This window comes from Ovis canadensis, chromosome 3, assembly GCF_042477335.2.
Source record: "Ovis canadensis isolate MfBH-ARS-UI-01 breed Bighorn chromosome 3, ARS-UI_OviCan_v2, whole genome shotgun sequence".
Taxonomy (NCBI): Eukaryota; Metazoa; Chordata; class Mammalia; order Artiodactyla; family Bovidae; genus Ovis; species Ovis canadensis.
In genome coordinates this window covers 225,646,819-225,673,772 of record NC_091247.1, presented here as the reverse complement: position 1 = coordinate 225,673,772, position 26,954 = coordinate 225,646,819, and the positions used below count along the sequence as shown (strand labels likewise).

At 51.7% G+C, this 26,954-nt stretch overlaps 2 protein-coding genes across 4 annotated transcripts in view; one reads left to right on the top strand and one right to left on the bottom strand.

Moving 5' to 3' along the window:
* The first annotated feature begins 1,654 nt into the window (after positions 1-1,654).
* Positions 1,655-18,039, top strand: MCAT (malonyl-CoA-acyl carrier protein transacylase). 3 transcript variants are annotated; one of them, XM_069581737.1, is made up of 4 exons: positions 1,655-3,402; positions 4,192-4,279; positions 12,698-12,915; positions 16,776-18,039. In XM_069581737.1, the coding sequence occupies exons 1-4, from the start codon at positions 3,109-3,111 to the stop codon at positions 17,202-17,204; spliced, it is 1,029 nt and encodes a 342-aa protein (XP_069437838.1). In that variant the 5' UTR covers positions 1,655-3,108; the 3' UTR covers positions 17,205-18,039. The 3 variants fall into 3 exon arrangements, with proteins under 3 accessions (XP_069437838.1, XP_069437837.1, XP_070148421.1); XM_069581736.1 differs by having other exon boundaries at positions 2,207-2,839; XM_070292320.1 differs by having other exon boundaries at positions 2,359-2,839; positions 12,698-12,964.
* Positions 18,040-21,911: 3,872 nt separating this feature from the next.
* BIK (BCL2 interacting killer) overlaps positions 21,912-26,954 on the bottom strand; it is a 41,308-nt gene continuing 36,265 nt past the window's right edge. Inside the window, exons 3-6 of the mRNA XM_069582015.1 lie at positions 25,210-25,359; positions 23,861-23,968; positions 23,068-23,185; positions 21,912-22,430 (exon numbers count right to left, since the gene is read on the bottom strand). Of these exons, the coding sequence (XP_069438116.1) occupies positions 22,350-22,430; positions 23,068-23,185; positions 23,861-23,968; positions 25,210-25,359 (457 nt within the window). The 3' untranslated portion in view covers positions 21,912-22,349. The remainder of the gene's footprint in view (positions 22,431-23,067; positions 23,186-23,860; positions 23,969-25,209; positions 25,360-26,954) is intronic.

Here is a 26,954-nt window from a genome sequence, read left to right as displayed (position 1 = left end):
TGGAAAAACCATAGCCTTGACTAGACAGACTTTTGTTGGCAAAGTAATGTCTCTGCTTTTTAATATGCCATCTAGGTTGGCCATAACTTTCCTTTCAAGGAGTAAGAATCTTTTAATTTCATGGCTGCAGTCGCCATTTGCAGTGATTTTGGAGCCCCCAAAATGAAGTCTCTCACTGTTTTCCCATCTATTTGCCATGAAGTGATGGGACCGGATGCCATGATGTTCGTTTTCTGAATGTTGAGCTTTAAGCCAACTTTTTCACTCTCCTCTTTCAGTTTCATCATTAGGCTCTTTAGCTCCTCTTCACTTTCTGCCGTAAGGGTGGTGTCATCTGCATATCTGAGGTTATTGATATTTCTCCCGGCAGTCTTGGTTCCAGCTTGTGCTTCTTCCAGCCCAGCATTTCTCATGATGTACTCTGCACAGAAGTTAAATAAGCAGGGTGACAATATACAGCCTTGACGTACTCCTTTCCCTGTTTGGAACCAGTCTGTTGTTCCATGTCAGTTCTAACAGTTGCTTCTTGACCTGCATACAGATTTCTCAGGAGGCAGGTCAGATGTTCTGGTATTCCCATCTCTTGAAGAATTTTCCACAGTTTGTGGTGGTCCACACAGTCAAAGGCTTTGGCATAGTCAATAGCAGAAATAGATGTTTTTCTGGAACTTTCTTGCTTTCTCAATAATCCAATGGATATTGGCAATTTGATCTCTGGTTCCTCTGCCTTTTCTAAAACCAGCTTGAATATCTGGAAGTTCACAGTTCATGTACTGTTGAAGCCTGCCTTGGAGGATTTTGAACATTACTAGCATGTGAGATGAGTGTAATTGTGTGGTAGTTTGAGCATTCTTTGGCATTGCCTTTCTTTGGGATTTCAATGAAAACTGACCTTTTCCAGTCCTGTGGCCACTGCTGAATTTTCCAAATTTGCTGGCGTATTGAGTGCAGCACTTTCACAGCATCATCTTTCAGGATCTGAAACAGCTCAACTGGAATTCCATCACCTCCACTAGCTTTGTTCATAGTGATGTTTCCTAAGGCTCACTTGACTTCACATTCCAGGATGTCTGGCTCTAGATTAGTGATCATACCTTCATGATTATCTGGGTTGTGAAAATTATTTTTGTATAGTTCTTCTGTGTATTTTTGCCACCTTTTCTTAATATCTTCTGCTTCTGTCAAGTCCAGACCATTTCTGTCCTTTATTGAGCCCATCTTTGCATGAAATGTTCCCTTGGTATCTCTAATTTTCTTGAAGAGATCTCTAGTCTTTCCCATTCTATTGTTTTCCTCTATTTCTTTGCACTGATCACTGAAGAAGGCTTTCTTATCTCTTCTTGCTATTCTTTGGAACTCTGCATTCAAATGGGTATATCTTTCCTTTTCTCCTTTGCTTTTCACTTCTCCTCTTTCCACAGCTATTTGTAAGGCCCCCTCAGACAGCCATTTTGCTTTTCTGCATTTCTTTTTTGGGGGGATGGTCTTGATCCCTGCCTCCTATACAATTTCATGAAACTCCATGCATAGTTCATCAGGCACTCTATCAGATCTAGTCCCTTAAATCTATTTCTCACTTATGTATAATCATAAGGGATTTGATTTAGGTCATACCTGAATGGTCTAGTGGTTTTCCCTACTTTCTTCAATTTAAGTCTGAATTTGGCAATAGGAGTTCCTGATCTGAGCCACAGTCAGCTCCTGGACTTGCTTTTGCTGACTGTATAGAGCTTCTCCATCTTTGGCTCCAAAGAATATAAACAATCTGATTTCGGTGTTGACCATCTGGTGATGTCCATGTGTAAAGTCTTCTCTTGTGCTGTTGGAAGAGGGTGATTGCTATGAACAGTGCGTTCTCTTGGCAAAACTCTATTAGCCTTTGCCCTGCTTTATTCCGTACTCCAAGGCCAAAGTAACCATAGCGTTACTGTGAGGAATTAAAACAGGCTAATGTCTGAAAAATCTCCAGGGCTCTGTCCAATGTAACATATGTGTACTGAAAGCTTACAGTGTGTCTGGGCTGAAGGAATAATTAATATAAAAGAGAGCACAGCAGCGCGGTTAATCAAATACAATAAGGAACACGGAAGCGTTTCAAGCACTTGTCCACCGCTAGGTTGAATATTACACTGCGTTAAGTTGCTTAGTCCATAAATGTTTGTGAGGGCTCAGGGTGCGGTGTGGCGTTTTCTTCTTCCCCGAGCAGGTTTAATTAAGCACGTGCCCCCACGGATCCCCAGAGACCAGTCACTAGTTTCAGAGCCTGGGCCGGAACTGGTACTCGCGGAACCTTTCTCCCCGCGGGTGCTTCAGCCCGCCCGGCGGGAAATACATCAAGGACCGCGCCGCGCCTCCGGAAGTCGGGTCTCGGTCGCCCCGGTTACGCGCATGGGGGCCGGGTTCCCTCACCATGAGTGTCCGGGTCGCGCAGGCCGCCCGGGCCTGGGCCCGAAGCGTGAGCGGCCGTCGTGGCTCCTCGAACTGCCCGCGGCCTCCGCCGGCTGCTGTGGACGTGGCGGCGCTGCTGCGAGAGGCGACCGCGGCGGACGGAGGATCCCGGGACTCGGAGGTCGCGGCGGGACGGCGGGAGCCGGGCCAGTGCTCGGTGCTGCTCTTCCCCGGCCAGGGCAGCCAGATGGTGGGCATGGGCCGCGGGCTGCTCCGCTACCCGCGTGTCCGCGAGCTTTACGACGCCGCCCGCAGCGTGCTCGGCTACGACCTGCTGGAGCTGAGCTTGCGCGGGCCGCGGGAGGCCCTGGACCGCACTGTCCACTGCCAGCCCGCCGTCTTCGTGGCTTCGCTGGCCGCCGTGGAGAAACTACATCACCTGCAGCCCGCGGTGAGGCCTGGGGCTCCCTCCTGTCGGGCTCGCCGCGTCCACTTCGGTTTGGCAGGTCCTTCCTGAGGTCCCACCTGTGCCAGGCGCTGCGGTAGGCGCAGGAGATAAACTGGCGTGATCAAAACGAGGATCGGTGCTTGCGTTTTAGGGCAGGGAAATAGATCAGTTCAGTTCAGTCTTTCAGTTGTGTCCGACTCTTTGCAACCCCATGGACTGCAGCACGCCAGGCCTCCCTGTCCATCAGCGACTCCCGGAGCTTATTCAAACTCATGTCCGTCGCGTCGGTGATGCCATCCAACCATCTCATCCTCTGTGGTCTCCTTCTCCTCCCGCCTTCAATATTTCCCAGCAAAAGGGTCTTTTCCAGTGAATCAGTTTTTCGCATCAGGTGGCCAGAGCATTGGAGTTTCAGCTTCAGCATCAGTCCTTCCAGTGAATATTCAGGGCTGATTTCCTTTGGGATGGACTGGTTGGATCTCCTTGCAAGGAGACAGATAACAGAGAATAAAATATACTGTGAAAATTGCCTAGTGTGTGAAGGGAGTGAATGGCTGGTTTCAATTGTAAGTGATCCTTAATCATTTAATGAATTACTAAACGGTTTTAGAAGGATGAACCTTCCTTCATGAAGGGTCGTTGAGAAGATGATGAAAGTATCCCTTCACTTGAAATTGTGGGATGATTTAATATCAAAACATGTTAAGACAGAACTTTACCCCATTTCATTCTCACCACAACCTTGTGAAGTTGGTAGCATTATTTTATGGATGGGGAAAGAGGATGGCAGAGATAGTAATTAGCTTAAGGGGTCCTGTGAAGTCGTGATAACGTTTACCCAGTGTTTATCCTGGGCCAGCTCTGTGCTGAGCGATTTAGAGGCCTTATCTCCATGTAATTCTCTCTTAGCAACCCTGTGGGGGTAGGTTGAGCTCTGCCCATTTCACAGATGAAATAACTGAGGTGAGGAGGTTAGGGGACTCTCCCAGGCTAAGCATCAAATCCTGCTCTCTGTGACTGTGAAGGGCATGCACTTAACTTCTGTACTTGGTGCCCTCTGTCTCCATCGTCCTGAGAGGCAGAAGCAGGAGAATCCAGAGCCCCGGGTTGGAGTCACAGCTTAACCACGGAGTCCAGTGGCAGGGTTTGACCTCCCTTGCCAAGGAAGCTCCGCATCAGTAAAGGGCTGGTCAGTGATGGTCGAGGCCACTTCAGTGTGTCATCTTCTAGCTGGAGCACCAGGCCAGCAGAACCTGGCTCACTGAGCTGCTGAACACTGTCGGCTCGCGAGTGCGGAGCCCCAGACAACTCCCCTGAGAACGTGGCCTCATGTTCCTCTGCATCTGTCCCTGCAGGTCATTGAGAACTGTGTTGCTGCTGCTGGGTTCAGTGTGGGAGAGTTTGCAGCCCTGGTGTTTGCTGGAGCCATGGAATTTTCTGAAGGTACCCGGGAAGGGAATTGATTCTATGCATGGGGTGTTGTCTTGCTGGGCCCACTGAGGACAAGGGGCACCGCCAAAAACAATTGTGGACCTACTCAGGGCTTAGAGAAGGGGACACATGGGTGGGGATGACAGTGGGACCTGAGGACCAGACTTCACCTGATTCGAAGCTTGAAGGACTTATCAGGGAGTGTCTTTCTCCTCTTAGTCTTGTGAAAGCATCTTGCTTCTGTCTGTCCCACTGTTCGTGGGCATTTTAGTGCATTCCAGTGCCTGTCATGTGATGGACGCTCAGTAGATATTCATTAAGTGAAAGAGAATAAATCAGTGTTTGATCTTGAGATCAGTTTCATTTCTTAAGGTTTTTGTGTGTAAGCAAGTCAACATTTTGCTTATAGTTAAGTACAGAGGACTTGAATAGACATGTCTCTAAAGACCTACAAAGAACCAATGAGTACACGACAAGATGTGCAACATCTCAGCCATCACGTTATAGTCCTTCAGTTCAGTGCAGTTGCTCAGTCGTGTCCAACTCTGCAACCCCATGGACTGCAGCACGCCAGGCTTCCCGTTCATCATGAACTCCTGGAGCTTACCCAAACTCAGACTCATGTCCATTGAGTGGGTAATGCCATCCAACCATCTCCTCCTCTGTTGTCCCCTTCTCCCGCTTTCAATCTTTCCCAGCATCAGGGTCTTTTCAAATGAGTCAGTTCTTCGCATCAGGTGGCCAAAGGATTGGAGTTTCAGCTTCAACATCAGTCCTTCCAATGAATATTCAGGGCTGATCTCCTTTAGGATGGACTGGTTGCATCTCCTTGCAGTCCAAGGGACTCTCAAGAGTCTTCTCCAACACCACAGTTCAAAAGCATCCATTTTTCGGCACTCATTTTTCTTAATAGTCCAACTCTCACATCCATATATGACCACTGGAAAAACCATAGCCTTGACTAGATGGACCTTTGTTGGCAAAGTGGTGTCTCTGCTTTTTAATATGCTGTCTAGCTTAGTCATTGCTTTTCTTCCAAGGAGCAAGTGTCTTTTAATTTCATGGCTGCAGTCACCATCTGCAGTGATTTTGGAGCCCAAGAAAATAAAGTCTGTCACTGTTTCCATTGTTTCCCCATCTATTTGCCATGAAGTGATGGGACCAGATGCCATGATCTTAGTTTTCTGAATGTTGAGTTTTAAGCCAACTTTTTCACTCTCCTCTTTCACTTTCATCAAGAGGCTCTTTTAGTTCTTTTTCACTGCCTGCCATAAGTGTGGTGTTATATGCATATCTGAGGTTAATGCTATTTCTCCCAGAAATCTTGATTCCAGCTTGTGCTTCATCCAGCTTGGCATTTTGCATGATGTCCTCTGCATATAAGTTAAAGAAGCAAGGGGATAATATAAGCCTTGACATACTCCTTTCCCAAATTGGAACCAGTCTGTTGTTCCATGTCCAGTTCTAACTGTTGCTGCTTGACCTGCATACAGATTTCTCAGGAGGCAGTGGTCTGGTGTTTCCATTTCTTTAAGAATTTTCCACAGTTTGTTGGAAAGACTAGAGATCTCTTCAAGAAAATTAGAGATACCAAGGGAACATTTTATGTAAAGATGGGCACAATAAAGGATAGAAATGCTATGGACCTAACAGAAGCAGAAGATACTAAGAAAGGGTGGCAAGAATACACAGAAAAACTATGCAGAAAAGGTCTTCACAACCCAGATAATCACAATGGTGTGATCAGTCATCTAGAGCCAGACATCCTGGAATGTGAAGTCAAGTGGGCCTTAGGAAGCATCACTATGAACAAAGCTAGTGGAAGTGATGGAATTGCAGCTGAGCTATTTCAAATCCTAAAAGATGATGCTGTGAAATTGCTGCACTCAATACGCCAGCAAATTTGGAAAACTCAGCAATGCCCACAGGACTGGAAAAGTTCAGTTTTCATTCCAATCCCAAAGAGAGGCAATGCCAAAGAATGCTCAAACTACCACACAATTGCACTCATCTCACACGTTAGTAAAGTAATGCTCAAAATTCTCCAAGCCAGGCTTCAACAGTATGTGAACCATGAACTTCCAGATGCTCAAGCTGGACTTAGAAAAGGCAGAGGAACCAGAGATCAAATTGCCAACATCCGTTGGATCATTGAAAAAGCGAGAGAGTTCCGGAAAAACAACTACTTCTGTTTTATTGACTATGCCCAAGCCTTTGACTGTGTGGATCACCACAAACTGTGGAAAATTCTTAGAGATGGGAATACCAGACCACCAACCATTAGGGAAATACAAATCAAAAGCTCAGTGAGGTACCACTTCATGCCCACCAGGATGGCTTTAATTTAAAAAAACAAGAGGAAAATAGTATGTGTTGGCAAGGATGTAGGAACCTCACACACTGTTGAAATATAAGGCAGCGCCGCCGTCGTGGAAGGCAGTTTGGTGGATCCTCAAGGTAAACGTGGAGTTGCTGTGTGGCCCGGTGGTTCTGCTCACAAGTCTGTACCTAAGAGATGAAAACACATGTCCACACTGGAAAACCTGCACACAGATGTTTGTGACAGTGTTATTCATATTCATTTCCAAAAGGCAGAAATGATCCAAATGTCCATAATCAGATGAGTGGATAAACAAATTGCGGTAGATCGACCCAGTGGAATATTCAGCCATAAAAAGAAATAAAATCCTGATGTGGGAGCATGGACGAACATCAGAAACGTGCTAGGTGACAGAAGCCAGACACAAAGCTCGCTTAATTTTCTATGAAATGTCCGGAATACATAAATTCATAGACAGCCGATTAGAGGTTACTGGGGGAGGGAAGGAGAAATGGAGAGTGATTGCTCGGTGGGGGTGGGGTGTTTTGTGGGCTGATGGAAAGGGTTTTTCAGCTGTGCCGGGTCTTTGCTGCTGCCCGCGGGCTTCTCTCTCGATGTTGCGAGCAGGGGCTCCTCCCTAGGTGTGGCGCACACGCTTCTCACGTGGCAGAGCACCAGCTCTCGAGTATGGGCTCAGTAGTTGCTGCATACAAGCCTAGCTGCCTGACAGCATGTGGAAACTTCCCAGACCAGGGATTGAACCCGTGTCCCAGCATTTGCTGGTGGCTTCTTAACCACTAGACCACCAAGAAAGTCCTGTACGTTCTGAATACAACAAATACTGCTGCATTTATGCACTTAAAACTGGTTATATTTTATGTGAATTTCACTTCTTTTTTTAAAAAGCATTATAGAAAGAAAGCCTGGTCAAGAAAGTGAAAAAAATTTTCATATTTCTACATCCTAATAAAGATATTTTATAGAAATATGGTTTAATGTGTACATAATTTGCAGGATTATTGATGTGTTTTTTCAGTTGACAGTTCGCAGTTATTTAATGCCTGCTTGGGAGGGCCTCCACATTGCTGTGTGTTCTCTCCTGCTTCCTAACACGGGCTCTTAATGTGTTTGCTCCATAGTTCTGCTTGTGTAAGGGGCTGAAACTCCAGCGCAGACATACTCAGTGCTGGGTGAATGAAGGTATGTTGAGAGAAAGGGCGCAGGGTTTGTTCCTCTGACCTTGTCGTCCCATCAAACCCCGGACTCGTCCCTTAACTGCTTCTTGATCTGGTCATCTCCTCCCCACCAGGGAGCAGGCCCAGGACCAGGGCGATGCTATCCAGTGATTGGATAGCATGAATCCAGTCCAGTCTTTTTTCTCCAGTTTTTCTGAAGTATAGTGAAGTTACAATGTTGTGTCAATTTCTGCTCTTCAGTGAAGTGATTCCGTTATACGTATATACTTTTTATCTTCATTTACATTATGGGTTATCACAGGATATTGAGTATATATCCTCGTGCATAATAGTTGGCATCTGCGAATCCCAAATGCTCAATCATCTCCGCCCCCCCACCTCCCCTCGCCCTTGGCAGCCACAAGTAGTCTGCTCTCTGTGTCTGAGTCCGTACCTGAGGCATGTTCATTTGAGTTGGGGTTTTTTAAGTTGTTGTTTTCATGTTTTACTTATTTATCTTTGGCTGCATCAGCTCTTTGTTATAGCGCGTGGGCTTCTCTCTGGTTGTGGCTTAGTTGCCCCGCAGCATGTGGAATCCTAGTTTCCCTCAGTTCAGTTCAGTCGCTCAGTTGGGTCCAACTCTTTGCAACCCCATGAATCACAGCACGCCAGGCCTCCCTGTCCATCACCAACTCCCGGAGTTCACTCAGACTCACGTCCATCGAGTCCGTGATGCCATCCAGCCATCTCATCCTCGGTCGTCCCCTTCTCTTGCCCCCAATCCCTCCCAGCATCAGAGTCTTTTCCAATGAGTCAACTCTTCGCATAAGGTGGCCAAAGTACTGGAGTTTCAGCTTTAGCATCATTCCCTCCAAGGATATCCCGGGGCTGATCTCCTTCAGAATGGACTGGTTGGATCTCCTTGCAGTCCAAGGGACTGTCAGGAGTCTTCTCCAACACCACAGTTCAAAAGCATCAATTCTTCAGCGCTCAGCCTTCTTCACAGTACAACTCTCACATCCATACATGACCGCAGGAAAAACCATAGCCTTGACTAGACGGACCTTTGTTGGCAAAGTAATGTCTCTGCTTTTGAATATACTATCTAGGTTGATCATAACTTTTCTTCCAAGGAGTAAGCGTCTTTTAATTTCATGGCTGCAGTCACCATCTGCAGTGATTTTGGAGCCCCCAAAAATGAAGTCTGACACTGTTTCCACTGTTTCCCCATCTATTTCCCATGAAGTGATGGGACCAGATGCTGTGATCTTAGTTTTCTGAATGTTGAGCTTTACGCCAACTTTTTCACTGTCCTCTTTCACTTTCACCAAGAGGCTTTTGAGTTCCTCTTCACTTTCTGCCATGAGGGTGGTGTCATCTGCATATCTGAGGTTATTGATATTTCTCCCAGCAATCTTGATTCCAGCTTGCGTTTCTTCCAGTCCAGCATTTCTCATGAGGTACTCTGCATAGAAGTTAAATAAGCAGGGTGACAATATACAGCCTTGACGTACTCCTTTTCCTATCTGGAACCAGTCTGTTGTTCCATGTCCAGTTCTAACTGTTGCTTCCTGACCTGCATACAGATTTCTCAAGAGGCAGGTCAGGTGGTCTGGTATTCCCATCTCTTGAAGAATTTTCCACAGTTGATTGTGATCCACACAGTCAAAGGCTTTGGCATAGTCAATAAAGCAGAAATAGATGTTTTTCTGGAACTCTCGTGCTTTTTCCATGATCCAGCGGATGTTGGCAATTTGATCTCTGGTTCCTCTGCCTTTTCTAAAACCAGCTTGAACATCAGGAAGTTCACAGTTCATGTATTGCTGAAGCCTGGCTTGGAGGATTTTGAGCGTTACTTTACTAGCATGTGCTGCTGCTGCTGCTAAGTCACTTCAGTCGTGTCCGACTCTGTGTGACCCCAGAGATGGCAGCCCGCCAGGCTCCCCCATCCCTGGGATTCTCCAGGCAAGAACACTGGAGTGGGTTACCATTTCCTTCTCCAATGCATGAAAGTGAAAAGTGAAAGTGAAGTCGCTCAGTCATGTCCGACTCTTCGCGACCCCATGAACTGCAGCCTACCGGGCTCCTCCGTCCATGGGATTTTCCAGGCGAGAGTACTGGAGTGGGGTGCCATTGCCTTCTCCAATGAGTGCAATTGTGCTGTAGTTTGAGCATTCTTTGGCATTGCCTTTCTTTGGGATTTCAATGAAAACTGACCTTTTCCAGTCCTGTGGCCACTGCTGAATTTTCCAAATTTGCTGGTATATTGAGTGCAGCACTTTCACAGCATCATTCAGGATTTGAAACAGCTCAACTGGAATTCCATCACCTCCACTAGCTTTGCTCGTAGTGATGCTTTCTAAGGCCCACTTGACTTCACATTCCAGGATGTCTGGCTCTAGATTAGAGATCATACCATCATGATTATCTGGGTCGTGAAGATCTTTTTTGTACAGTTCTTCTGTGTATTCTTGCCACCTCTTCTTAATATCTTCTGCTTTTAAGTCCAGACCATTTCTGTCCTTTATCAATCCCATCTTTGCATGAAATGTTCCCTTGGTATGTCTAATTTTCTTGAAGAGATCTCTAGTCTTTCCCATTCTGTTGTTTTCCTCTATTTCTTTGCATTGATCGCTGAAGAAGGCTTTCTTATCTCTTCTTGCTATTCTCTGGAACTCTGCATTCAGATGCTTATATCTTTCCTTTTCTCCTTTGCTTTTCACCTCTCTTCTTTTCACAGCTATTTGTAAGGCCTCCCTAGACAGCCATTTTGCTTTTTTGCATTTCTTTTCCATGGGGATGGTCTTGATCCCTGTCTCCTGTACAATGTCCCAAACCTCATTCCATAGTTCATCGGGCACTCTATCTATCAGATCTAGGCCCTTAAATCTATTTCTCACTTCCAGTGTATAATTATAAGGGATTTGATTCAGGTCATACCTGAATGGTCTAGCGGTTTTCCCTACTTTCTTCAATTTGAGTCTGAATTTGGTAATAAGGAGTTCATGATCTGAGCCACAGTCAGCTCCTTGTCTTGTTTTTGTTGACTGTATAGAGTTTCTCCATCTTTGGCTGCAAAGAATATGATCAATCTGATTTTGGTGTTGACCATCTGGTGATGTCCATGTGTAGAGTCTTCTCTTGTGTTGTTGGAAGAGGGTGTTTGCTATGACCAGTGCGTTCTCTTGGCAGAACTCTATTAGCCTTTGCCCCGCTTCATTCCGCATTCCAAGGCCAAATTTGCCTGTTACTCCAGGTGTTTCTTGACTTCCTACTTTTGCATTCCAGTTCCCTATAATGAAAAGGACATCTTTTTTAGGTGTTAGTTCTAAAAGGTCTTTTAGGTCTTCATAGAACCGTTCAACTTCAGCTTGTTCAGCGTTACTGGTTGGGGCATAGACTTGGATAACTGTGATATTGAATGGTTTGCCTTGGAAATGAACAGAGATCATTCTGTCGTTTTTGAGATTGCATCCAAGTACTGCATTTCAGACTCTCTTGTTGACCATGATGGCTACTCCATTTCTTCTGAGGGATTCCTGCCGGCAGTAGTAGATATAATGGTCATCTGAGTTAAATTCACCCATTCCAGTCCATTTTAGTTTGCTGATTCCTAGAATGTCGACGTTCACTCTTGCCATCTCTTGTTTGACCACTTCCAATTTGCCTTGATTCATGGACCTGACATTCCAGGTTCCTATGCAGTATTGCTCCTTACAGCATCGGACCTTGCTTCGATCACCAGTCACATCCACAGCTGGGTATTGTTTTTCCCCTACCAGGGCTCAAACCCGTGTCCCTGGCATTGGAAGGCGAGTGCCTATCCACTGGGTCAGCAGAGAAGTCCCCTGTGTCGTATTTTAGATTTCACGTGCAACTGACATCATATGGCATCTGTCTCTCTGGCTTACCTCTCTTAGCGTGATACTCTCTGGGTTCATCCCCGTTGCTGCAGATGGCTTTGTGCTCGTTATTTTTCATGCCTGAGGGGTATTCCCTTGTATATATGTGCACCACATCTTCACCCATTCACCTGGGGACACTGAAGTTGTTTCCGTGTCCTGGCTGTTGTGAATCGTGTTCAGTCTGTTCTCACATCATGATCATGGCAGCTGCCTCCCTGGGCACACAGCCCCGTCCTCCCACTTCACACTTGAGCCACACTGAGCTGGGAGCCCTGCTTTCTAGCTCATCTGCCTTGCCAGTGTCAAGCTCTCCAGTGAAGGCAGTCATGCTTGATTTACGATAATTATGTTATTAAAATTCATATACTTGTTTGTACATCATTCCAGGCATCTAGAGGTTCTTAATTATTTTCCTTGTTCAGCACCGTTTCTCTAAAATAATTTGTAGTTCTCAGTTTTCACTACAGTTCAGGCAGGCTAGATATTATTGTCTTCATTGTACTAGCTAAAAATTTGACCTGGAAGGAGGTCATGACTTCCCTTAAGCGATGCAGCTCAGAGTCTCTTCCTTTCCACTCTGTGCCAGGGTTTCTCAACAGCACTGTTGACGTTTTGGAACAGATGATTCTTACTTGGGGGGGCTTTTTTGTAGGATGTTGAACAGCATCCCTGGCCTGTGCCCACCAGATTCCAGTAGCACCCGCCACCCCCCTGATGATCAAAAGCTGTTTCCAGATACCGCCCTGGGGGTAAAATCACCCTGGTCAAGAACCACCATCCTGCACCAGCCAGCTCTAAGGCAGGAAGCTCCGTGGGTTCATTTGTACTGTGCCAGGGGCCGTGCCTTTCTCTCTGATGGTCGGGGGGCCATCTCTGCAGTTCAGATCCCTAGAGCGGCAGCTTGTGAACTGGTGATGGGTCCAGTACCAGTGTCTCCAGTGAGGGTGGAGTTTGTGCTTTGTTTCTCAGGCCTGGGCTTCCTTCTCCATCATGTGCCCTGATTTTTCCAAATGCGCTTCTCTCCGTGTAGGTCTGTACGCAGTGAAAATTCGAGCTGAGGCCATGCAGGAAGCCTCGGAAGCCGTGCCCAGTGGCATGTTGTCCGTCCTTGGCCAGCGTCAGTCCAAGTTCACCGTCGCCTGTCTGGAAGCCCAGGAACACTGCAAGACTCAGGGCATAGAGGACCCCGTGTGCGAGGTGGCCAACTACCTATTTCCTGACTGCAGGGTGATCTCGGGACACCTGGAGGTTGGTGTTGGTGGGAGCAGCCTTCCTAGAACCCAGTTCGGTGCAGAAGGTGGGACTTACTCCGCACCCGGGACCCCGCTGAGCCTAACGGGTGCTCTGCTCAGGCCTGGTCTTGGCAAGTGTTTGAGGGCCAGCGTGTCTGTGGTGGGGCAAGTGCTCCAGGGGGAGGCTGGGTACTGTCACCACTCCGCCACGTGCTCCAGTGATGAGGGACGACCGGACCCCGGGCAAATCCCCAGCCCACGTGGAAGGCAAAGGGGCTGAACCAGGTCATCTCCAGGGCCTCCCTGTGATACGCTCTGGCCTCCTCGCAGCCTCTTGTCCCTTCGCTTCCTCAGAGGAGCAGCTGCCTCCTGCTGGGTCGCTCTGCTTTTTCTGAGGTGTCTGTTTTTGCACACTTTCCTCTGTCCAGACTCCACTCACTGCCGACATCCTTTCTCAGGCCGAGGACACACAGAAAGATCAACCAGGGTTCCTGCCGTCAAAGGAAGGCAGCTGTGAACAGAAGACTCCAGGTTTCAGGACACCGTAGGGGTCAGGCTGGCTACCAGATGGGCCGAGGAGGCAGCCCAGGAGGCGCTGCGCAGAGGGTGGGGTTGCCAAGAGCAGGGGTGCCCCAGGCTGAGAGGCGCCCCGAGCAGCAGGGCTGGCTCTGTGCCGTGCGCCTGGCTGGGGCCTGTGGAGTGCAGAAGTCAGGCTGGTGCTGCTCCGTCCTGGCTCAGCCCATCCAGTTCTCACGGCCAGTCCTGTGCTCTGAGCACGGCAGCTCAGCTGCAGGAAGCTGAGGCAGAGAGGCCAGCGCCCGTGATGGTGGAGGTGGGACGCACCGGAGGCATGTCCTTTGGGGTGATGGAGACAGGTGGAGCGTGGTCTTGGGTGTGGAGCCCTAGGTCAGGCTGGACTCTGCTGCAGTGAGGGCCAGACCCCGCCGTGCTGCCCACACGCGTGGATCACCCCCCGTGATGGCTCACTGTGCTGGGCTCTGCTCCACATGGCTTTTGCTCCAGGGCTCAGACAGCTAAGTGACCTTGGTGTGGAATAGACAGACTCAGGGCACAGGCTGGTGACCTCTGATGAGCCACAGGCTGCACTGGCCATGCGTGGGCACAGGCTACACTCCTGCAGGGTGGGGCCCTCGGAGCGGGCCGAACGAGCACCACCCAACCGAAAATATTAACCCCTCCTACCCTTGAAGAACTGTACAAAAAGGATCTTCACGACCCAGGTAATCACGATAGTGTGATCACTCATCTAGAGCCAGACATCTTGGAATGTGAAGTCAAGTGGGCCTTAGAAAGCATCACTACAAACAAAGCTAGTGGAGGTGATGGAATTCCAGTAGAGCTATTTCAAATCCTAAAAGATGATGCTGTGAAAGTGCTGCACTCAATATGCCAGCAGATTTGGAAAACTCAGCAGTGGCCACAGGACTGGAAAAGGTCAGTTTTCATTGAAATCCCAAAGAAAGGCAATGCCAAAGAATGCTCAAACTACCGCACAATTGCACTCATCTCACATGCTAGTAAAGTAATGCTCAAAATTCTCCAAGCCAGGCTTCAGCAATACGTGAACCATGAACTCCCTGATGTTCAAGCTGGTTTTAGAAAAGGCAGAGGAACCAGAGATCAAATTGCCAACATCTGCTGGATCATGAAAAAGCAAGAGAGTTCCAGAAAACCATCTATTTCTGCTTTATTGACTATGCCAAAGCCTTTGACTGTGTGGATCACAATCAACTGTGGAAAATTCTGAGAGAGACGGGAATACCAGACCACCTAACCTGCCTCTTGAGTAATCTGTATGCAGGCCAGGAAGCAACAGTTAGAACTGGACATGGAACAACAGACTGGTTCCAAATAGGAAAAGGAGTACGTCAAGACTGTGTATTGTCACCCTGCTTATTTAACTTTTATGCAGAGTACATCATGAGAAACGCTGGACTGGAAGAAACATAAGCTAGAATCAAAATTGCTGGGAGAAATATCAATAACCTCAGATATGCAGATGACACCACCCTTATGGCAGAAAGTGAAGAGGAACTCAAAAGCCTCTTGGTGAAAGTGAAAGAGGAGAGTGAAAAAGTTGGCTTAAAGCTCAACATTCAGAAAACGAAGATCATGGCATCCGGTCCCATCACTTCATGGGAAATAGATGGAGAAACAGTAGAAACAGTGTCAGGCTTTATTTTGGGGGGCTCCAAAATCACTGCAGATGGTGACTGCAGCCATGAAATTAAAAGACGCTTACTCCTTGGAAGAAAAGTTATGACCAACCTAGATAGCATATTAGAAAGCAGAGACATTACTTTGCTGACTAAGGTCCATCTAGTCAAGGCTATGGTTTTTCCTGTGGTCATGTATGGATGTGAGAGTTGGACTGTGAAGAAGGCTGAGCGCTGAAGAATTGATGCTTTTGAACTGTGGTGTTGGAGAAGACTCTTGAGAGTCCCTTGGACTGCAAGGAGATCCAACCAGTCCATTCTGAAGGAGATCAACCCTGGGATTTCTTTGGAAGGAATGATGCTAAAGCTGAAACTCCAGTACTTTGGCCACCTTATGCGAAGAGTTGACTCATTGGAAAGACTCTGCTGCTGGGAGGGATTGGGGGCAGGAGGAGAAGGGGACGACCGAGGATGAGATGGCTGGATGGCATCATTGATGTGAGTCAGTGAACTCCGGGAGATGGTGATGGACAGGGAGGCCTGGCGTGCTGCAGTTCATGTGGTTGCAAAGAGTCGGACACGACTGAGCGACTGAACTGAACTGAACTGACCCTTTGGGGGCACAGAGAGCTACCCTGCTATATTTTTTCATGTTACCAATCCCAGGGCTTGGTAACAAGGCAGTAATTGCTAACTCTTCTGTAGCTATGCTGTATACCAGGCATAGTTCTTCTCATAGTCCTGAGATAACTATTGTTGTTATCCCCATTTTTACAGGTGAGGAAACTGAGGCAGAGAGAGGTAAAGCAAAATTTCCCAAGGTCAGTCAGCTACTGTGACTTTCCTTGAGTCTTCAGGAGCAGCTGGCCCAGCTTCCGAGTAGGCCATGGGTGGCGTCAGGTTGGAGGGACGCAGCAAATGGGTTTGTGCCTAGGAAGCCCTTTGCTCGATCCCAGGGAAGGGTTGTCAGGGTCGTAGGCCTTGGGCTGTGTCCTGAAGGCACAGGATCTCTTAAGAATATACACAGTTTCAAAGATATTTGCCAAGTATGTTGTGGTTCTGAGTCTGGGCCTGTTAGTCCTGGGGGCCCCTCTGGACGGAGGAGCCTTCAGGGAGTGGCTTCGGGCTGCAGGGAAGGAGAGCTTTGGTCTTCTCTAGAGAAACACCAGATGAGAGCTTTCAGACCCTCGACTGTGAGATGAGACTCGGAGCCTCCTGAACTGTCATCTCGAAGTTTACGGAGTAACAAGGAAACAAGCTTAAACAGTTATGACGAGTAGCAGGATTAGATGCTTTTTCGTGTATCAGATTCTTCCACGCCTCCTGTCTGGTCACTTCCCAGCAGTCTTATGAAGTAGATGAAATTGTGCTCATTTCATGGAAGGAATAAAAGACGTTCAAAGATTTGCCTGGGGCCACCGAGCTAGTGAGTGATGGAGCTGAGACAGGACCACGTTTCCTGGTCTTGGCTCTCTTTCAGGCATAGGGTGGTCACCTGCCCAGGCAGGGCTTGTGAATGGTCAGAAGGGCTTCCGGGACACCAACTTTGCAATTGTGCGGGGTGAAATAACACGCGGGTGTGTAGAGAGATGCATATTCTCTACGGAGGACTGATGGCGTCAGTCAGAGGTGACCCCCTCGCTGTGTGTTTCTTCCGCTGAGACTCACTGGCTTAAACCTCCCTTGGTTTTTCCTCCAGGCTCTGCAGTTTCTCCAGAAGAATTCCTCTAAGTATCACTTCAGACGCACCAAGATGTTGCCGGTGAGCGGTGGGTTCCACACGCGCCTCATGGAGCCGGCCGTGGGGCCCCTGGCGCAAGTGTTGAAGGCGATTGATGTCGAGAAGCCGCTGGTGTCCGTGCACTCGAACGTCGATGGGAACAGATACATGCATCCCAAACACATCCAGAAGCTGCTGGCGCAGCAGGTGGTCTCCCCGGTGAAGTGGGAGCAGACGATGCACGCCATATACGAGCGGAGGAAGGGCGCCGCGTTCCCCCAGACGTTCGAGGTGGGGCCTGGGAAGCAGCTGGGTGCCATCCTGAAGAGCTGTAACCTGCAGGCCTGGAGGTCCTACAGCCACGTGGAGGTGCTGGAGGCCAGCGAGGACACAGAGGGGCCCCTGTAGGGCCTCCCGCGGGCCCTGGCATGGACGGGCCACAGCCGAGGACTCGGGCTCCGGGGGGCTGAGCCCAGCCTGGCCTTCCTGTCAGGCCGCTGCCTCCACGTGAGCAGGAGAGTAGTGTGCTTTGAATGCCCTGTGGAAAGCACTGGAAGCGAGTGTTTCTTCACACGCCGGTGTCCACCTCTCCCTGGCATGCCTGAGTGCTGGGGGCTGCAGCTGTGCTGGTCCTGTGAAGACCTGCGGGTTCCACCTCCGCCTCCTGGGCAGCGCACGTCGCCTCCCCAGGGCCCAGGCGGCTGCTTCGTAGGCAGGAGTGTTCTGAGGCCCGGGAAGGCCTGGCCTGCTGCCGTGTGGGCGCCGTGGGCCATGGCTTGAGGCCAGCGCCAGACACCCTCCTCTGCTGGCCCAGCCTCCTCTGGACACGATGCAGCCAAAACCTTACTTCCTTGGCCCCTGAATCCAAAGGGCTTTAGGACCCAGCGGGCCTTGGCAGCCATTCGTCCCCATCACTCAATAGTTGGGAGATGGTGTCCCATATGTTTACTTACCCAACGGAAAGCATCGAGTGCCTACTGTATGCCAGGGAGCAAGTGGCCTCTGCCTTGGTGGGGAAAAAGGCCCTTTAGCAAGGCGGAAGCTGCGTGGGGAGGGCAGCCCTGTGTCCTCCCCCACCCCCATGTCACCCCTTCCGACTGCAGTCACCGAGCGCCTGCTGTGTGCCCAGGGCCGAGCCCAGCTCCGGCCCGCCCACCGAACTTATCCTCAGCCTGCTCCACACCAGGAGCACAGCGCAGGGTCCCCACTCCTAATATCAGTATTAAATGTGATCAGTTCTCAACTTCTGGGGTGGTTTTTTCATTACACAGTGATACTGGGAAAATCTCACTGGGGATGAAATGTCTGAGCTCGTCTTTAAACATCACTGTCGTGTAGGCATTCGTCAAACCCTGGGTAGGGTGTCTCTTTTTTAATTAATTGAAGTCTAGTTAATCTACTAATCTGAAGATTAGTTAATCTAATCTAGTTGTGTTAATTTCCGGTGTACAGCAGTGATTCAGTTATACATATTAATATACATATACATTCTTTTTCCTATTCCTCTCCATTATGGTTTAATCACGGGAGGACTGAATATTGTTCCTTGTGCTGTTCAGAATGATGTGGTTTATCTGTCTTTTACGTGTAGTGCTTTGTATCTGCGAACCCCAAGCTCCTAAAGGTTTCTCATTTTTAGTTCTGTTTCTCAACTAGAGTGCTGTTGGCCTTTGAGCAGAACCAGTCTTCACTGTGTGGGACAGGCGCGTGCTCGTGGGCCACTGTCTTGGCCTCTAGTGATTCCACGGCAGTCGCATTTCTGGGGATTGTGACCCCAGACGCGCCCACCTGTGTCCACAGCCTGCAGCCCTCCCTTGGCTGAGAATCACTGCTGCAGATCTTGTTTCACCAAGGCCTAGGTTTGCATGCTCTTTGGAGCACAATGAAGAACTATTTCTTCAAACTTTGTTTTATTCAGTTCAGTTCAGTCGCTCAGTCGTGTCCGACTCTTTGCAACCCCATGGACTTCAGCACGCCAGGCCTCCCTGTCCATCACCAACTCCCAGAGTTTACTCAGACTCATGTCCATTGAGTCAGTGACGCCATCCAACCATCTCATCCTCTGTCGTCCCCTTCTCCTACTGCCTTCAGCCTTTCCCGGCATCAGGGTCTTTTCCAAAGAATCAGTTCTTCACATCAGGTGACCAAAGGATTGGAGTTTCAGCTTCAGCATCAGTCCTTCCAGTGAATATTCAGGACTGATTTCCCTTAGGATGGACTGGTCTCATCTCCTTTGTTTTGTTAGAGAATTTCAAATCTTCACAAAGAACTTTGTTAAGTTTGTATTTTATTGATTTTATTTTTGGCTGTGCTGGGTCTTCCTTGCTGCCCAGGCTTTCTCTCGTTGCCATGAAAGGGGCTGCTGTATAGCTGCGGTGTGCGGGCTTCTCACTGCGGGGGCTTCTCTCGTTGGGGAGCACAGGCTCTAAGCTACAGGCGTGGGCTCAGGAGTTGTGGCAGGTGGGATCTTCCTGGAGCAGAGATGGAACCCATCTCCTGCACTGGCAGACGGATTCTTTCCCACTGAGCCCCCAGGGAAGCCCTCGTTCCTTTGTAAACAGTTGCTGAGTCTGCTGGAACCCCCTTGGCTGAGAGCCTTCAGTAACAGGCAGCCTGGGAGACCATTCTGTTTCCACAGTCCAGTCCAGGAGCAGACATCTGGCTGCGCCTCAAGCAGCTCTGAGGAGCACAGCCCCACAGGTAGGCGGCGGAGGGCGGGCCGTCCAGGCTGCAGGCCTCACTGCTCCTCTGGGCGCATCTGTCTCAGGGGCCACCCAGTAGGAGTCATGTGGCCAGTAGGTGACCACATCACCCCTGCCCTCTGCCTGACCGGGATAAGCCTCTGGCTCTCCCTTTTGGACACTGGACAGTCATTTCTGGTGTTGCGGACACAAGATTGAGACCAGTTTCAGCTCTCCTGCTCCTGTGGAAGCTGCCACGTGGAGCAGCCAGAGCGGGTTTCACTCTGGATCTCAATCTGATTGGAGGATCCTGGGGTGATGGGAGTCTGGGCCACCCTGGTCAAGTCCCCTGCCTCTGGGCCCCAGTTTCCCCCATCACAGGTGCAGTGGGCAGGGCTCCACCTCGACTCCAGGAGCCCTGGGTTGGGGGTGGGTGGGCCCTGTCCCTGCCCAACCCCCCAACCTCCAATTGAATCCTGCAGAGACGGCAAATTGTGCCGGGAGTTACAGGAGTCATCCTGGGGTGAGGGCCCGGGACCGCGGTGGGTCCTGCATCCTGTTTCTCAGCAGGACCTCGGCCAGCTCCTGTCCCCATGGGGTCGATACCAGCGCTGTCCTTGGTCTGAGGGTTCTCACCCTGAGGTGGGACTCGCACCTGCCACCACTTCCCTGGACCCCACGTCAGTGGAGAAGCTTGGAGTGCTTCTCTTTCCAGCCACCTGACTCCACGGGTCTGCCTGGGAAGAGGCACCATGTTATGCGTGCAGCGGTGCCCTGGGGCCTGCCAGAGACCTGCAGCAGGAGATGGGGGGTGGGAGGCATTGTGTGAAAATTCTCTAGGAGTCATGTGGCCAGTGAGTGACCACATGTCACCCCTGCCCTCTGCCTGACAGGGACCAGCCTCTGGCTCTCCCTTTTGGACACTGGAGAGTTGTTTCTGATGTTGCTGTGGACTCAAGATTGAGACCGGATTCAGCTCCTCTGCTCCTATGGAAACTGCCACGTGGAGTAGCCAGAATGGGTTTCACTCTGGATCCCAATCTGACTGGATTGCAGGATCCTGGGGTGATGGAACTCTAGGCCACCTCGGTCAAGTCCCCTGCCTCTAAGCCTCAGTTTCCCCCATCAGGGGGGCTTGTCCAGGTAGACAGGAGTGAAGTGCTGGCCCTCCACGGCCGGATCCACATCGGCTCAGAAGGTCAAGTGCCGCGTGGGAGCTAGAGCTGCGGCAGGCAGCTATCCCAGGCCCGGGCTGGCGTGAACCAGGAGACACAGTGGGGCCGATGCTGGCCCGTCTGCCTCTGCACCCCAGCCTGTCCCCGCCCCAGGGCCTTTTTACTGCAGTCCAGCTCCCCCAGCCCCTCCTCGGAGAGGACTCATCTCACCCTCTGCAGGCCCCGGAGTTTTCTCAGTCCCACATCCTTAGCCATTCTACAGTGGGTCACACAGGGTGAGCCCTCGGGTCACTCCCGGGTCTACAAGCTTGGTGGGAATGTGGTACCAGTCTGGGATGGAGCTCTCCAGACAAAGCCGGCTGCACGGATGGGGTATCCCGGCCATTGCCTGGGAACCGGGAGATTCTGGTCTCCACCCCCCAGCCCCGCTGTGAGGTTCTCAGAGCCTGACATGGTGACACCTCACAAGAAAGAGAGTGAAGTCAGGCCTCAGAGCCGTGGAGGGCCAGACCTTGGGGAGCTGCAGTATAAGGCCTGGGGTGGTCCCTTCAGTCATGAGGGTTGGAGGTGTGCAGGGGCACAGGCAGGATGCAGGGGGCCGGGCCTGACCAGCCTGCTGGAAGGTGGGGGATAGCTGCACCTGCTGGGTCAGCTCCAGGGCTGAGTGGGGGTCAGCAAAGACTCACCATCCCTGAGTCCTGGTGGGGGTGGAGGATGAGCAAAAGATGCTGAGGGCCGGGGAATGGAAGGGGGGTGGGGGAGCGGGAAGGTGGCTCACCCCAGCCCAGGGCTGGCACGAGGGGGTTGGGAGAGACAGCACCAGGGGAAAGAGGGCCCACCTCTCAGGGTTTAGAAAGCGCCCTGGGTCAGGTCTGGGGTGGGCTGAGCCCGCAGGGTGGGGGCCTGGCTTCCTGCCCCGGGTGCCCCTGCCCAGCCCCCTCTCTGCACCCCACGGGCGTGACAATCCCCAGCAGGGAGCCCTGGATGAGCAGGCATGAGGAGGGCAGACGGCCCAATTGTAAGAGGCACTGACAACCGAAAGGAAGGTTTCCCTAACGGCAAGGCACCAGGACATGATGAGGGAGTAATCCAGCTCATGCAGGCCAAACAGCACGCCAGGCCAGCCGTGGAAGGTGCAGGAAGGAGCTGGGAGCCGGGTGGTACCGCAGGCGCAGTGGTGACCCGGAACACGCCCTGCCTTCCCCACACCCCACCGGCAGGATGCAGCCCACCGACCCCCAGAGAGGACAGAGACCGGCTGGAAACCAACATTTTATTGAGCTCTCCTCGCCCCGCAGAAATCCATTCCAGCAGATTCCCTGTGCCACGGGCATCCCAGACACGGGGGTGTGACCAGCACTCCCCCCGCCGCCCCCTGTTTGACCAACCCATGAGAGGGAGGCTCCATCTCAGGACAGGCCACCGCAGAGCGGGCTGGGGCCGGGAGAGTGGGTCGTTAACCAGTAACGACCCCAGAGGTATAATAAATTCATTTCTCTTACAAAAAAAAAAAAAACAAAACAAGAAAAAAAACTAGTATGAACCTCAGTGTCCCAGCACTCAGAGTTTAAATTAAAAAAAAAAAAAAGGCATCATCAGAAAACAGTTAAAAGACAACACCACCAAAACAGGGCCACTGCCAGGGTGGTGGTCGAGGGGGAGGGGCCAGCCCCACCCCCACACGAGTAGCGGCTCGGTCAGTGGAAGCGGCACCCCCAGCTGAGCATCGCCACCACCAGCAGGGACAGTGCCAGCTCGGGCCACAGGCTGGGCGACACCTGTGGGATGAAGGTGGCGACAGGTGAGGACCTCCAGTCGGCAGGAGGCCGGCCCGTTCAACCCCCCGCCCCCAGCCAGGCGAGGGTGGGAACAGGAGTGGTGTGGGGAGTCGTTGGCTAACATGGGGGCCGCAGGAAGAACTGGGGGGGTCTGGGACGGGGTGACTGGAAAGATGAGAAACACGGGAGGGGTAGGAGAGGACCGTGGCCCGGAGGGTGCGGCAGGAGAGGAGGCCGGCCCACCAGGGGCTGCTGGTCTGCCAGGAAAACCGGTGTGATATTGACAGAATGGACTGCGGCATTCGGCCCGCACTGATGGGGAGGGAAGGGGAGCGGTCCGGAAAGCTGCTCGTTGGGACAAGAGGCAACTGTGAGCAGTCTGCCTGATGAAGGCAATTCCTGGCAGAGGGGGAAAAGCACAGCCCAGATGAGGAAGCAGATGCGTGCATCCAGCCCATGAACCACAGCCTCAAACCCAGAGGCCCCTGGGGACCAGGCAGCGGTAGAAGATGCGGGGAGCGGGCAAGACGAGACAGTCGGGAGTGACATCCAGAGAGGGTGAGCCCCAAGCAGCTGCTCCAGAGCAGTCGCCACTCACCGGATGGAAATCAAGGTCAGGAGTTCAAGGCTCACTTACCCGGTCCCTGAGAGTCAGGAAGCTCCAGAGCCTTCGGTTCTCCCTGAGGTTGGTGAAAGCAACCATAAAGCTTCTCAGAACATCCCTAAGCCCTACGTGGCTGTAGGGGAAAGACAAGCTGCAAGACAGAAAGGGGGCAGGGCCGTTACACAGGAGCAGGGGCAAGAGGTGGCCTCCAGGGACCGCTGGGGAGGAGAGGGCCTGTCCCCTCCCACCCACTGTCACCCGGCCCTCTGGTTCTAAATTCACCCCGTGGGGATCTGGACTTGCATCCTGGGAGCTGGGCGACGCCCCACCGCTCATGGGCTCCCAGAGGCTGGTGCAGGAGGAGTCGCGTTCCGAGAGAGACCTGGGCCCCTCTAAGGCAGGCTGCTTCCCTGGACACAAGACCCCCTGCCAGCTTGCATCCTAGTTTTCGGTAGTCATGGTCTCTCTGGTCTCACCCGGCAAGTCTGCGAGGCTCTGAGAACCCGCAGGGAAGCTGGCAAATGCTGGCAGCTGAGTCCTCCTGCAAGGACCCCCACCCCCACACAGAAGACTCTGCCCATAACGCTGGGCACAGAGCTCCAGCCCAGCTCCCTGAGCACTTCCTGTCGTCTTCAGTCAAGACTCTTCTGGAAAGAGGCTATCTTGGCTTGAGGATAGAGGGGAGAGGAGGGCACTGGGGTCTGCGGCCCAGGACAGCTCCAGGGACCAGAGGGCTCTGGGCTCCGGGCCGCCCCCACACCGGGAGTGGAGCCGTGGGGAGCCAGCCCTGGTCTACGGGCGTCCTGGGCCCAGCGGGGCTTGTCACCTGTACATGGGCATCCAGAAGGGCTCAACGAACTGGGGCAGCAGCAACCTCAGCTCCATCTCGTCGGCAATGGAGGCCAGCTGCATGGCCAGGTAGTGTGGACTGTCACTGCGGGGAGGCAAGGAAAGGGACCTGGGGTGGTTGGGCTGGTGACCCCACACCCCAAGACCCCCAGATCCACCAAGATGGCGGCAGCAAGGTGGGGGCAGGGAACCCTCACATGCCCCCTCCTCTGGCTCCTACTTTGCTTCAGAAGAAGCCAGTGAGGGCCCATCCCCGGGGGAGGTCCCTGGAGCACAGATGCTGGACCCTGGGGAGGGGGCTGCCCCGGTGGAGCCTGCCCCCACCCCCCGTTTTGTGGGAGGGCAGGGAGGTACTCAATGCCTGTGACAACAATTAGCCTCCCTTCCCCTCCAAGGTAATCCGAGCACTCCAGAAAGTCCAGGGAGGTACCTGGGACGTGTTTCCCAGTCCCTAATTCCGAACCCACCTCTGATGTCACCACCCCTTCTGAGAAAGGAGGGGCTACGTGGCTCTCCCCCACCACTGACTCCCTGATGGAAACGGAGATGCTCACATTCACACTCTGGGCACCTGGGCGGGCTTCAGCCTTGCTCCCAGGGTGCTGCCCACATTCCAACCCGGTGACTTGGCTGGAAATTCCCCGGACTCCAAGTCCCTCCCAGCCTAGCCCCGGCCACCTGCCCAGTCTGGGCGGGGAGGTGGGGAGGAGGGGAGGTGGGACGGTGACGCTAGGGAGGGCTGGCGGGCAATCAGGTGGCAGGCTAAAGTCAGGACGACACCGCCCCCCAACTCCATCTACACGGAGGGGAAGGGGGCAGGTTCCCAAGTCCCTCCATACCTAAGATTCCAACCAGCCCCAAGCCCACGCCCAAGGCCTAATGGCTAAGAGTTTTCCGAGGCCTGTAGCAGGAGGGAAGCCTCTAGAAGCCGGGCGCTGATGCTGGGACAGTCTCCTCCTCCCTGCCTTGATCGCCAGGGTTGGGAACTGCATCTGAAGCCGCCTCCTGCTGGTTCTCTAAAACCAAATCCGTCTCCTATGAGCCCTTGACGTGACTGTGGTCAGAGGGCCAGGAGGCACTCCGTCAAGGCCACGAGCTCGAGTCATTCTGATGGCCAGCACTGCAGGGAGGTCCTGGGGCTGACTATGCTGGGTGCTCGGAGGGGTTCCTCTGTGAGCAGCTCCACCCAGGGCGCTTGCCTCCGTGACCACGCCTGGGGAATTTCCACGCTGCAGCCCTGCCCGGAGAATGCAGAGGGCTCTGCTAACCACCTGCCACAGTCACTGACCAGGAATGAGGGTGGGCCGGGCCCAAGGCTACCCCTACCTGTAGGGGGAGATGGGGTGGAACTCCAAGATACTGGTCACGCCGGGAAGCCCTGAGCCTTGGTCATCCAGGAAGCCTGGGCCGTGGTTTTGTAGGAAGGTGTACAAAAAGAGGTTCCTAGAGAGGGGTCTTGCTTGATACATTTCTTCTCTGGAAGAAAAAGACAAGGACTGGAGGCTCAGAAGTGTGCGATCTGGGGTATCACTTACTAGTCACCTTACCTCCACCCTGGCTCCCCCTGGCACGAATTCTGCTGTGCGCCTCTGGGAGGGTCACCATGCCTCTCTCATCCATCTCTCATCCATCTCTCAGGGATTTGGAGATTTATAAGGGGTCTCGCCTTCTTCCTTTGTGAACAGAGAATCAGGGACTTCTTCCCTGGCGGACCAGTGGTTAGGACTTGACACTCTTCACCGCCGCGGCCCAGGTTCAATTCTTGGTCGGGGAACTAAGATCCCGCAAGTCATACGGTGTGGCCCCCCCAGAAAAAGAGAAAATCGGACTATAAATGCAAGGCTGTAATGCTATCCCCAAGAGGCCTATAGTCAAACAAAACATCCCAAATGTCTGATGTCATAGTGGACTAAAGCTGGGCTCCATCCAGAGTGCCAGTTCCTTGGGTTCTGCCAGCTTCCTACTGCTACTCCCCATAAGCAGAAAGAGGCAAATATCACAGGCTATGCAAGGAAAAGTCACTCACAATCCCGACTCCCAGAGAGATGGTGTCAGTTTTTAAACACATGCACAGCACACACATTTTCAAAACCGGGATCACGCCGAGGGGTGGGGTTGGATGAACTGGGAGACTGGGGTTGACATATATCAAAGCCGTGGTTTTTCCAACAGTCATGTATGGATGTGAGAGGTGGACCCTAAAGAAGGCTGAGAGCCAAAGAACTGATGCTTTTGGACTGTGGTGCTGGAGCAGACTCCTGAGAATCCCTTGGACTGCAAGGAGATCAAGCAATCCATCCTAAAGGAAATCAACCCTGAATATTCATTGGAAGGACTGATGCTGAAACTGAAACTCCAATCCTTTGGCCTCCTGATGCGAAGAACTGACTCATTGAAAAAGACCCTGATGCTGGGAAAGAGTGAAGGCTGGAGAAGAAGGGGACGACAGAGGATGAGAAGGTTGGATGGCATCACCGACTCAATGGACATGAGTTTGAGCAAACTCTGGGAGATGGTGAAGGACAAGGAAGCCTGGCGTGCTGCAGTCCATGGGGTCGAAAAGAGTTGGACACCACTTAGCGACTGAACAACAAAATGTATAAAACAGATAACTAATGAGAACCTTTATAAAAAAATGGGATCACTCCTTCCGCAGTATTTTATAACCTCCTTTCTCCAGTTGACTGTCTCACCTCTCCACTGCCCGGGCTCCCTGCTAATAGAACTAGCTTTCACTGGGGTGGCCCTGATGTGTGCTCATCTACGCCAGTTCTAATACTTCTGTTCTCACTTTCCCCGGCATGCCTTGCAGCTAGTGGTGGGCCTGTAACCCACTTCCGGTCAATGAGGTCTCAGTCTGAGCCGGGGGTTGAAGGGGGGCAGACACAGACGGGGCAGCTCTGTTTACATCATCAGGTGTGACAGCTGGTTAGGCCTATGACCGTGCTCACCAGAATTTACCCCACGCTGTATCAAACAGCCTTCGCTCCAGAACACAATGAAGAGCCGAAGGGCCCGAGTTCAAATCCCAGCTCTTCCACTCAGGAGCTGTGTGATGCCACAGTTTTCTC